Genomic DNA, 12,863 nt, shown 5'->3' with positions numbered 1-12,863 from the left:
TTTGGCTGATTTTCATGTTCATATTATTACTCTGATCATTTTCAAATTATCTCTGCATTTTTTTACTTAAAATCCGTGTATCAACAACAATACTAGTAGCAACTTATAAAAATGAAACGCAAAGATAAAATAAAAAAAACGATTTTTTTTCTGTGCAAGCATGAAATTTCTAATTGTCATTGTAAATTGTAATATAAAATGTTTCCTTGACAGATTGTATAAATAAAGTATACACAAGAGAAGACTAATAATTAGTATATCAAACTATAGAATTAAAGAGATTCGAAGTTAAACAATGGAAGAGTTTGTTCTTTCCAGATTCTCTTGCTTACGCTTCCATGGAATCACTTGTTTAAACCCTTCGTAAACCCTTGCCTGCATTTTTAAATATGGAATAATTTGGGTTACACTATTACTTCCCTCACACACCCAAAAAAGGTATATTATACATATATTTTAATCACTTATAAAAAATTTTGACAATGAATTTTTATTTTTGTTGTTGCAAAAAATTAACATTCCAGTGAAAAGTTGAATTTCATAATCTGGAAAAATACAAGAAAATGTGATTATTACTTAATCCTCAAGTTGAATCAGAAATTAAAAAGTGGTTAAGAATTTTGGGAAAAAGTAAGAAACTTTTTGATAAAAACTTACCCAGAGATCTGACTTTGTTGTATGAGAGAGATTAAAAAAGCTTCCTTTCTTTATAATTCTATAAAGTTTCACTTTTGTCCCGCCGTCTCCGGCGACGTTACCAACTCCTCCTCCTCCGGTCCAATCCCTCCGGCAATCAAAACCGTCATCTCTAAAACGTGAAAAGTCAAATATACCCTCAGACACCTCTTTACATTTCCGAAAACTTCCCCATCTACTAGACCCACCAAGCAATCTCTGTTCTTTCTCCGGAGCCGGCGCCGGAACTCCTCTCAACTTCCTAATGACAGCAGCCGATCTCGGAAGCGACAGTGAACGACGACGTAAATCATAAGGACCATCAAGAACAGTAGTCGGAGAAGGCTCATTCACCGTCGTAGATTCTCCGGGCAAAAGTAACCTCGGAGGAAGCTCAAGACATCTCACAACACCGTTCTGATTTGACCTCGCCGATTTTTTAACACGACGAGGCTTTCCCGGAGCTTCTTCCCAAAGAAAAGGTACAGATCCTGCGATATTAACCGGAGGTGTAGCTAATCCCGGAGTTGTTTCATATACTCTGTTATTCATTGGATATGAAAACAGAGGAAGTTTAGACGTGGAACAGAACCGATCTTGATCGTTGACAAAAACCATTTTTTTGTTTTCTTGGAGATGAATTTATGAGAACCCAATAATGTTTTTGACGTTATAAGAAATGGGTTTGGGTTAAATAGGAGAAAAAAGAAACCTTTAGTGGAATTGGATTCATTTGAATGAGAAAAAGGAAAAGTTAAGGACGATGAATAGTGGGAGAGAGGTTAGAGAAGACATGATGGAGAAGAAAAGATAATTAATAAATGAAAATGAATTGAATTTTTGAATTAATTAAAATAAATGAAACGCTCTTCTTTTGTGCTTCTTGTTCACGAGATATGGCATTTTGTTTGTTTATTATTGAAAACGACTTGTTAATTTAAGTACCTTCACTATCAAAAATCCAATAAATATCTAATAAATTAGTTATGCCAATTTCATTTATTTTTGTACGTAAACTAGAGTATATGAAACGTTACATGTGAGAAAATTTCATTGTTAGTTAGTTTTAGGCAGTGTAATTCTTGTAGGATAATATAGAATTAGTGTTTTTGTAAAAAGAAAGACAGAAAATATTGTTGGTAAGAAATAATAAAGGTAATCACGATGGACGTTGAGGGAGGACGTGTTGATGATGGACAAACGGTCAATTTGGTTTTAGGGTTTGAAAAAGTCAAAGGCAGCTCTTTCTGTTGTGCTCTCTCTATCCTCTCGAGCTCTCTTTGTCGTGGCATCAGTTATGTTGCGGCGACTTTTGTGTAGAAACGAAATGCGAAGATTAGGAGAATTCGCCTTCTCTTTTTTTTTTTCATCTTTCATGCATTATTTAGATATTTTGTTTGTTGTATATAAAGTATAGTTTATCTCTATATATGTAACATGTTGAAAATACATGTATATTTGTTTGAATATATTGCAATTAGATAACTTACTTTGGTTATAATGATTCATTAATTAGGATTTAGGTCAAAGTCAAACAACAACAAGAAAAGAAACGAAACAATAATTTTTTTTTTTTTTTTTTAACCGTGTGGAAATATCTTCCAAATTCCACGTACACCGCAAGTTTTGAATTTTTTTCTATACTCAAGTCATAAAATTTCAACACTAATTAATCAGCAAACACAAATAACAACGAATTTTACACTAACTAAATCCCAACGTAAAAGATTGATAGTTCCATTTTTCTTTCTAACATCTTGTACTTTATGATGTTAACTCGGAAATTTATGATGGTTAGTTGGTTGCTCATTATAACAATCACAATCACATGCAGAATGAATCTGGATTTGATTATAAGCATGTCCAATTTATATTACAATCATGATTACACATTACAGTCATGATTACAAGCCCTACAATTTCTATATATGTATTTGAATCCGTTAAAGTGAAAATGATAGGAGTCTCATGTTTAGTGGAATTTCTTTTTTGCATTTCAGGTTTTATTTGCACACGGATTATATATATATATATATTTTTTTTTTAAACGGCACACGGATTATATATTTAAGCTTTTGGTAGATGTCAAATTTTTTTAATAGAAAGCTATATAAAAAAATGTGTTATATGTTATAGTTAAATCTTATTTTAATTAGTTAATTAATATCACAAAAGTATAAAAATAAAAGTAAGTCACGTTGGTAAGATGAGAATTGAGGAGTGCTTTTGATTTTAACATGTTAGGTTATTCGAATTGAGAGACCACTGACATTAGTGAAATGTTACTTTCTTCTCTCAAGTCTGATAGTATAAGATAATACTTAATAGAATGTGAAAATTCTATGCCATTCATTAAGAAATAAAAGAAGAATTAAAGGGGGCATAACGAAGGCCTTTTTATTTTTTGGCACTTGTCTGCCTTTTAGTTTTTATCATAAAGCAATTCGATTGCGTTTACGAAACGTGAAGTGTTAGAAATTTGTATGTATGGAGAAAATATTTCAACATTTTCTTAAAATTCATTTCGCCTTTTTTTTTTTTTTTTTGAAGAATTCAGAATAACTGAGAGATCTAAAATAATGCACTAAAATGTTCTATGATCTTACTTCAGGTACCACTTCTCTTTTGTTGATTTTTCACCAAAATTTACGGTTAAGATCCAATCCACCCAACCCTATCTACCTTTGGAGACCTCTAATTTCTTCCGAAGAAGACCTCATCTACATATCTATGAAACCACATTATTAAGTTCATCTAAACAACCAAATCACCTTTATAGATTATATCCAAATTAATTAAACTAAATCCTTATTTTGGATCGTCAAAAATTTACCAAGCAGTAGTCATCCTCATTTCTTCTTCTCTAAGACCATCATGACCATATATTGTTTTCCTTAAGAACATCATCATGTTATTTACCTTATAGGAGCGTCACCCTACAATCAAAAGTCTACAAGAAGAACCGAAAACCCGACACAATGAAAAATTGAGTTAAATTTGCTTGTAGCGGACGAGCCCGCTTACTCGTACCTACTTAAAATCTAGCAACAATCGATATTTTGACAAAGAACCCCCATAAAATCTAATCTTATGCTAATCCTAAAAATATATTACAAACAATATAAAATATTAACATAACATAAATTTATAATGAATATGATATAATGAATTATTTATATGTATGTTTTTAATACTAATTTAACTTAACTAACAATGGTTTTTCTTTTTTCCATATATATATATATATATATATATATATATATGTATTCATAGAGATATATAATAAAGGCTATAGGCAGTGTTCTAAAAAGCGGTCTAGGTGGTCGCCTAGGCCCCGACTAGGCGCTAGGCTCTCATGCGACGCCTAGATAACCGTCTTGACCGCCTAAAGTTACATAGATCTTGTTTAATGTATTTTTTTCAATTTTAATTAGAGTTTTATTTATATATATAGTTATACATATTTATATATTGTTTAATATAAATATAAATAAATTTTTTATCTAGTTTTGTTTATAATTTCATAATTTTTAGTTTTATATAGACATTTTATATAACTTTTATATATAATATCATATTTATAATATTTTATGTTATAAACGTCTAAACCGCCTAAAAAATCGCCTAGGTCCCGATTAGACGTTCTAGGCGCTAGGCACTGGGTCACCGCCCGCTTAGCGCCTAACGCTTTCTTGAACACTAGCTATAGGATAATAAGAAGAAAAAAAAATATGTGTTATGATATAAAAATAACAAACTCTTTCCTCATTTGGTATAACATTATATTTTAATTGGAGGAGATAACTCAAGACGCAACTACAAAACATTGTAGATTGAATGTTTGAAGCTTCCACAAAGAGGCAAAGCAAAAACACATGCAAATGCTTTTTACTATCACTTCCAAAAGCTACTTTTCTACTATCAACTTCCAAAAGCAACAGATACATCCAATTTAATCCCCATCCTTACCTTAGCATCCTCTTTATGATACTCATGTGGTCCTTTTATAGGATTATTATAGGGATTTTCTAATCAAACTGCTAACTAAAACCTAAATTTCGATACGTAAACCAAACCAATAATCTGATTGAACAATTAACTAAGATTACATGAGTTTAAATATGACCAATGGCCCCTATATATATAAAAGTAAAATCTATATACAAAAACTCTAAGTGCTGAAGAGGAATTGTAAAGAATTTACATATTTTGTAGCTTCTCATACTTGTAGCTCCATGTCGCCCCGTCGTTTCAAATGTATCATTCCCTCACGAGCTAATGTCCCTTCAAGATAACCTATGCATCGGGATATCCTAACCTCAAGCCCTCTTTGCACTTCTTGAAACAGACTTTTGATGTTTTCTGCAAAACGTTCTGGATCAAAGCTGCTACTAGAAGAGGAGGATTCAGTTGTGATTAGGTCTACTAGAAACTCAACAAAGCCAGAAGCTATCTTGGATTGGATTTCCATCAGTTTTTGTCCTGTTGCCACTATGTATCTTTGCAGCTGAAATGTCTCATCTAAGAAATGCTCTAGTGATGTTTTGGCTTCCCCATTTGCTCTCATGTTTCCGCTAATCTTCTCTGGATCATTCACATGCTATACATAATGGTTAACCGAAAAGAATCAGTTTATTTTAACAATGATAGTAATGTAATTGGTATGAGGGAATGATTGCTTACCATTCTTTTGCACAAATCATCAATCTTCTCGTGTAGTGATTGATACCTAGTAACTTGTTTGTTGAGCAATGTAATGAGCAATAACAAAGCCCTTTTCCCGGTATCACTGATGTTTTTTTCAGTCTCTTGGCTCTCCGGTTTCCCAATATATCTTTCAAGCATCATTAGTTGTTGTTTCAGCCTTTTGATCTTGTATGAAACTCCAAGAGCATGAAGATCCATTCTCCAAGGTGGATTGCTTGTGCTGGATGACTTTATAAGTTTCTTATTCTCCTTACCATTTGCTTTTTCTCTGGTACACTTATTCTCTGGTACGTGTCTTTCGTTTTCAGACCCTTCTTCAGCATCAGATTGAGCAGCCTTCAAAGTCAAATGTCTCAATTCATCAGGAGAGTAAGATTCCCTTCCTTTCTCGGTGGCATTTTCCTGAGAAACTTCCCTTGATTCGAATTCTCTTTCTTGCTCTCCTAGTGCTTCTGTTTTTGTGTTCTTCCTTCTACAACTCATATTGTTCTTGTGGGGCACCAGGCTTTTTGGCTGAGTCTTGAAATCTTGATTCTTCAGGGAAACCGATTCTTCCCCTCTTCGGTTTACCATGCCTTCCAACTCTGTGTTGTCGTGTCTCAACTGTGACATTTCTTGGCTCAGTCCTTCGATACAAGATCTCAACCGCTTTGATTCTAACTCAGAGTTCATCAGATGCAAACAGAGAGTTTCAACCTTTTCATCTTTTAGTTTCATATGCTCTGTAAAGTCCCCTATCTCTATCTCTTGCTTCTTCCCTATCACTCTAATACAAAGTTCTTCCTCTCCAAAAATCAAATTCTCACGCTTCTTTGCAATTCCATCGACACCTTCAAAATGTAACAATGGAGATTCAGAATCAATATAATTTCAAATAGAAACTATAAATGAAGCTTCAAGCTTTTTGAGGACTTACCTAGGTCACTGAGATCACCAATAGAGTAGGGGACGACATCAGGATCTTTATTCGACTCCAGATGTTCAATGTGAGTAATGGAACCAACACTGTTGCTTTTAGGCTTACTTGTGGCTTCAAAAGCAAACATGCTTCTTAGTGACCGTCTTTCGTGTTTTCTTGATTTTGGATTCGTTCTCCATTTCTTTGTTTCTTCTTCATCTTGCTTTTTCTTAGCCTCCTTAAGCAATGTCATCTGCTTTTCGGTCATGTCCAGTTTTGACTTTTTCATCATCACTGCCAAAATTCGATCTTTCTGTTCCAAATCTTTCCGCATCTCATTGATTTCTAATGACAAGTCTTCAAGTTCATGTCCTTTAGCCTCAATTTGCTTATTTGCACGACTCAGTTCAGCTTCAAGTTGTCTCTGGCTAGAAGCAAGCTCAAGGAATGTCTTCTTTTGCCTCCATAGCTCAGAAGAATGTTCTTGCACATCTCTCTCTTGTGTTTCCCTTAAATCTTGAAATTCTTTTTCTGCTTTGACCAGTCTTTCCTCCAACTCTTCGCATTTCCGCTTCTCGTCTTCTACTGCCTTATCTTTAGATTCCACTAAACCTTCCTTTTCTTTTAATCTTTCTTGCATCTCCGATAAGCTTTTTCTCTTCCTCTTCTCAATATTCCTTAATTCCTTCATCAGAGCCTCAATCTGTAGCCTTAATCCATACCTCTCCCTTAACCAATTCTGTTTTTGAGACGCGATTATGCTAACCACCTTCTCGTTAGCTTTTGCATCATCATTTCTCACTTTCTTCAACTCTGTAATTTCACTAGTGGCATCCTCAAGCCTCTGAAGAAGCTTACCCTTTTCCTCATCAAAGACTCTCCTAATCAGCAAACCAAATAACATCATTTCGTTCCTCATCTCACACTGTTTCTCATCACCCATGGACATGGTGGTTGCTCTTAAAAAAAAAACAGAGTAACAACAACACAATCAATCACTGTAGAGATGACTAAATCTGAATCTCAAGATGCATCTGATAGGGGAAAAAAAAAACACTTATCAGAGCAACTTCTGATTAAATTCAATGTGAAATCTAAGGCAAAGAATCAGCAAAACATCAAAGGCAAAAGCCAAAATGGTTCAAGATGATACCAAAAGAAAGAGAAAGAAAAACAGAGAAGAAGTCTGAGATCTTACGCAAGAATTAAACAAAGGTAGAGTGAAATTGCAAGTCTAATCCCAAGAAAACTGCAAAGTACATGTGGTATAGCATGTTATATTGTTGGGTAGGAGTTACATAAGCTTTTTATTATTCCAGATGGTAATGGCAGAGGAATAAAGTTTGGTGAATAAAAAAAGATCTGACACACATGTAAAAACACTTTGAAAGAATCATATAAGAGATCATCATCCTTACAGATAGATAAAGCAAGAAATGTATGCTTCTCCTGGTTTTATGTTAAACACAAAGGCCCCTTCATGTGTCCCCACTTGCTCTTACTTTTTCATTCCAATAATCTCTTTTCTTTTCTCCTCCAATCCATTTCTCTAGCCATATTGCTTGTTAGGGAGAGCAAGATTAAACAATAACTTAAATAGGTTTTATAGTAAGATCCGATCTTCATTACTGAGATTTTCAGAATTAGATTGCCACTAATGTTGTAGTTTTGCATAGAATACATAAAAAGAGAAACTTTTAAAACTCAAAAGAGTTTGTGTTGCTTTTTCTTCTTCTCCCATATGGGTAAACACTGTATCAGCGACATAAATACTCTATCTCAAGCTGTTATGAAGTGATTGGTGATTTAGATATAAGTGAAATTCAAACCACAGAAATGATTAGAGATATTCAAAGTGGACCATGTAAATTCAATCATTCCATTTCACTATCAACATTAACTAACACCTTTTATACATTTTTGTAATTTTTACACAAGAATTCCTGAATTTTTGTTGTTGTTGTAACGAAAAGACTACTTCTTTGAGGCAGTATTGCAAACAACTTGAGAACTATATCATTCAATTGCTGAAAAAAAAGCCACCCATCACTTCTATTCTAAATTGTAAAACTTTCTAGCCCAATCAAACAGTGAAAATCAAAGAAGCGTCCAATACGTACATCCATTCAAAACGCAATTTGCAAAAATGAAAAATTTAAAAGATTTAGTATATTATAACAGAGACGAATCAAGCAGTTGGGTCAGTTTTAAAACAATTTGAAATTTATATAGAAGAGAATAACAAAATTGAAGTACCTCTGTAAGTAAAGTGTTGAATTGGTGAGGAAGAAAGGCATTATTGTTTAGTATAAAAGGTCATCATGATGATGACAACTAATGCAAATACAAAAGCTTCTCTCTCTCGGGATCTTACTTCGATAACCAATCAAGCTTTTTTTTTTCATTTTTGTTTCCTTTTGATGAAATCTGTAAAGCTTGGAACTTTGTTTCATAAAATAAGATGCACACAAAAAAAAAAGATGCACACCACCAACTGGAGTTTTTCTATAAAACGGTTGTGGATAATGGGCTAATGGGCCGGACCATTAATATAATGGATGTTAGAAGAAACTCACAAAACTTGAGTAATCTTGTTGTCCGTGCAGCTTAGCCAATGGCCCTTTGCTTTCTACTTTTTTTTGTTCTTGTTGAGAACTTGACTAGTCCGTGCAGCTTAGTTTCTATAACGGCAGTGTTTTTTTTGATAACTTGACTTGTCTGAAAGTTTCAAAATTTTGATTACCAATCTCAAAATGATCAGGCGAGATTAACCACAAAAGAATTACGAGGATTACACAAAAGAGTTTGATATGAATGACAATAATTAACACATTTTCATGCTATATATTAAGTGTGTATAATTATTCTTGCAATGCTACTATGGTACTAAGTATAAGATACTAATCCCGAATATAAGATAGTGAAAGTTTTAAGTATGTACTCTCTGCAACACCTTGAAACGATATGGAAGAACAAATTGTGGAAGAGATTGAAAATCAAATAAAAATATTCAAACCAACACACAAGCCGGAGTGTTGAGAGTAATGGCGGATCTAAAACAATAATTTTTTACCTAGGGTACAAATTTTTTTTGATATAAATGTTATATGAAATAGTAGATATATTTTTTGTGCATAATACAAAAATTATTGTATTAAAACAAAAATAAGAAAAATTTGAAAACTAATTAAATGAACATAACCAACAAAGAAAATGTTTTTAAAAAAAAAAACTAATTTAATAAACTATTTAAAAAATAATAAATGAAATTAAATTATTAAAACAACGTGAGAGGAAAAGGTAATCAATCATGAAAAAATCAACAAACAATAAAAAAGAATCAAAAAGACAAGTATGTGTTACAACGAGGAACTTATTAATTTAGCATAGGACACATGCCTACGTCCGCATTCTTTTAGTTCCGCCTCTGGACTTGTGAAGATAAGAGACAAGGATGTGTGAGAATGCAAATACGAAGACTAAGAGCATCCTTAACGGACGTTTCTTAGCAGAACTCTTAATAATAAAAAAAATAAAAAATAATGAAAAGTAAAGATGGGAATATTCCACAGTAGCACGATGCTTTTTTCTCTTAAGATCCTCTTTCTAAATTAGTGTCTTTGACTAGTGTTAGAAGAGAAATTTGACCGGAGTAAAACACTCTCCCTTTAGTCGATTTCACCATGTTATCGCTTTATTGTGTCCTTTTTCTATCAATTAACTTCAAAGCTACTAGGGTTCTTCTTTGGATTCTATCGTTTTGCAAGATTCGTGCTGTTTTAGCTTGAAATTTGTGGTGCCAGTGTTTTCGTGGTTCTCCGGTGGCTGTCGGGTTTCATCACTGATAGGTCTTTGTGTTTTGTCGGCTCGCCTTCAGTCTCTCAGATCCAGTGTTTCCAGTTTCGTTGTGGTTCCTCTCGTGTTTAAGCTGCGTTTGGGTTCGGATTGTAAGTTTGTGGTGGTTGCGACTTGCTCTGTCTCTGATTGGGTTCGGTTCCGTCACGAGTGGGTTTTGATTTGGTCGGCACGTTTTTTCGGTTTCTCAGATCCATAAATTTTTCTTTGCAAAGTCATGTCTTCTGCTATGGATAAAGCAATGATGGCTATGTCTCTCGAGGTAGATGATGTTCCCTTCGACATGCCAAACTTACCGGAGTATTCGTCTTGTGAAAGAAATGCCTTGAGTCTCGTTGGTCGGACTCTTAATCCGGACTGTCAACCGATGGATCATCTGATTCGGACCATGCCTCGAAAATGGCAGAAGATTGGAAGGTGTAGAGGGGCTGCTCTTTCAAAGGAACGCTTCCAGTTCACACCTTCAACGAATGGACTATTGTGGTGGATCGTTGGTATGAATTTCCACCAGACAACTACCTTCAGTTCACTCCTATGTGGATCCAATTCTGGAACTTGCCAATTAATTTCTACACTGAAAAAGCTCTCACTCTTCTGGGAGATTAGATTAGCCAAGTAGAGGAGGTAGCTTTTGATACTACAAAGCCGCAGCTGCAGGATTTCGTTAGAGTAAAGATCATCTTCGATATTTTTCGGCCTCTTAGAAGAACAAAGTTAGTGAATCTGCCAAAAGGAGGTACAACCACAGTCCACTTTGAATACAAAAGAGTTCAAAAAAGGTGTTATGAATGTCAGAGGATGACTCACGAGAAGGAGTCCTACCCTCTATTAATAAAGAAAAGGAAAGAGGCTACATATGCAAGGAGAGCAGGTACTCCAATTCCAAGACCAAAACCTAGTCCAGTTTTAAAGTCATCAGACCCTCTGTTTGGTGTGTTGAATGAAAATCAGGTGGGGATTGATCCTGCGATAGGAAGACCTAGAATTGCGCCTGAGGTTCTAGAAGGTATGTGTCAGTATCTTAGAGTCTCCAGTGAAGAGGAAAAGCTACTAAGAATTGATAAAGTTAAGGTCTCTGTTGGTGAAGTAGAAAAATATCCTTTCTCTCAAAAGACCATTCTCAGATTGGAACCTTTACCAATCTTCCATCAAGATTTATCTAAAGACAAAGGTGTTGTTTTCAATTATGAGATGGTCCCTTCTGTTGGAAATCACATTAGTGAAGCATCAGGTGCTCCTCTCTTTCATGCGTCCTCATCCAAAGGGGAGTCTGACAGATTGTGGTTATCCAATGATGATTCTTCTTGTTCTGCTGTGGGTTCGGATAGCTTTCTTGCCTTGTCGCAGCCTTACCAGAACAATGCGATGGTTTATGGACCTAGTTCCTTTGCAGCAAGTTCCTCCGGCAATGTTCTGGATAAGTCTAAAGCAAAATCTAGGAAAAGACCTTCAAAAAGTAACAGAAAGCTAAAACCTTTCTCGCCAAATCAGCGGTCTATTCCGGTGGAGCTCATCGGTGGTCTTCAAAAGGGTTTCAAAGAAAAAAGGAAAGCAGTTGACGTGGGTACAAGCACTGTAAAAACCATCAAGCTTAACCCTCATGAGGTGATCCCAAAGGGGGGATTGCCTAACCATCAATGAGCATCATCAGTTGGAATTGTCAAGGTTTGGGATGGTCTCAAGACTTGATAATTCCTCGTCTTAAGGAATTACGTAAAAAACACTTCCCAGAGATATTGTTCTTGATGGAAACGATGCATAGAAAAGATGATTTAGTTGATATGTAAAGCTGGTTGGGGTATGATGAAGTAAAAGTTTTTACTGTGGAGCCCGTAGGAAAGTGTGGAGGACTAGCTTTGTTTTGGAAGACCAGTGTCAAGCTTGACATTAAGTTTGTAGATAAGAATCTGTTGGATGCTCAAGTACAGTTTGGAGTAGTCAACTTTTTTATTTCTTGTGTTTATGGTGATCCGGATAAGAGTAAAAGAAGTGGAGTTTGGGAAAGAATTACAAGGATTGGAGTGGGAAGAAGAGATAGATGGTGTATGTTTGGAGATTTCAACGATATCTTACATAATGGCGAAAAGAACGGTGGTCCTAGAAGAAGTGACAATGATTGTAAATCCTTCAATGATTTGATTAGAGCTTGTGGCATGTCTGAGTTACCTTCTCATGGTAACAAATTTACTTGGGCTGGAAGACGAGGGGACCACTGGATTCAATGTAGGCTAGACATGCTTTTGGAAACAAGGATTGGTTTGATTTTTTCCCAGTTTCTAATCAAACTTTTTTGGACCTGCGGGAGTCAGATCACAGACCGGTTTTCATCAAGTTGTTGGCTTCCCATGACTCTTACAGAGGGCAATTTCGATTTGATAAATGTTTTCTGTTCAAGGAAGATGTTAAAGAGGCTATCTCGAGAACGTGGAGTAGAGGTGGTTCTGGTTTTAATTTGTTAGTGGCTGATAGGTTGAGAGATTGTAGAAAAGCTCTAAGCTCCTGGAAAAAACAGAACACGTTGAATTCTTTGGATAAAATACATCTCTTGGAGGCTGCCCTAGAAAAAGAACAGTCCTTGGTGTGGCCTGGGTTTCAAAGGGTGTCTAAGCTGAACAAGGATCTTGCTAAAGCCTATAGAGAGAAAGAGGCTTTCTGGAAACAAAAGAGTAGACAAAATTGGTTAAGAAGTAGCAATAGAAACTCGAATTACTTTCATGGTTCGGTGAAA

General features: G+C 35.0%; 2 protein-coding genes across 7 annotated transcripts; both read right to left on the bottom strand.

Annotated features, from left to right (window-relative positions):
- Positions 1-169: 169 nt before the first annotated feature.
- Positions 170-1,542, bottom strand: LOC9300290 (uncharacterized protein At4g00950). The gene is made up of 2 exons (XM_021022242.1): positions 658-1,542; positions 170-375 (listed from the first exon to the last, which is right to left on the bottom strand). The coding sequence occupies exons 1-2, from the start codon at positions 1,291-1,293 to the stop codon at positions 289-291; spliced, it is 723 nt and encodes a 240-aa protein (XP_020877901.1). The 5' UTR covers positions 1,294-1,542; the 3' UTR covers positions 170-288.
- Positions 1,543-4,888: 3,346 nt separating this feature from the next.
- On the bottom strand, positions 4,889-8,688 carry LOC9302025 (polyamine-modulated factor 1-binding protein 1). Of its 6 annotated transcripts, XM_021011113.1 has the most exons (6): positions 8,537-8,688; positions 7,699-7,841; positions 7,479-7,529; positions 6,299-7,314; positions 5,359-6,212; positions 4,889-5,275 (listed from the first exon to the last, which is right to left on the bottom strand). In XM_021011113.1, exons 4-6 carry the CDS (start codon positions 7,227-7,229, stop codon positions 4,895-4,897), a joined length of 2,166 nt encoding a protein of 721 aa, XP_020866772.1. In that variant the 5' UTR covers positions 7,230-7,314; positions 7,479-7,529; positions 7,699-7,841; positions 8,537-8,688; the 3' UTR covers positions 4,889-4,894. The 6 variants fall into 6 exon arrangements, with proteins under 6 accessions (XP_020866772.1, XP_020866786.1, XP_020866763.1 ...); XM_021011127.1 differs by lacking the exon at positions 8,537-8,688 and having other exon boundaries at positions 6,299-7,239; positions 7,699-8,455; XM_021011104.1 differs by lacking the exons at positions 7,479-7,529; positions 7,699-7,841 and having other exon boundaries at positions 6,299-7,239.
- Positions 8,689-12,863: the final 4,175 nt, after the last annotated feature.

This window comes from Arabidopsis lyrata (assembly GCF_000004255.2).
Source record: "Arabidopsis lyrata subsp. lyrata unplaced genomic scaffold ARALYscaffold_8, whole genome shotgun sequence".
In the NCBI taxonomy this organism is placed as follows: domain Eukaryota; kingdom Viridiplantae; phylum Streptophyta; class Magnoliopsida; order Brassicales; family Brassicaceae; genus Arabidopsis; species Arabidopsis lyrata.
The sequence above is the reverse complement of the archived record's forward strand: the minus strand, read 5'-3'. Positions and strand labels throughout refer to the sequence as shown.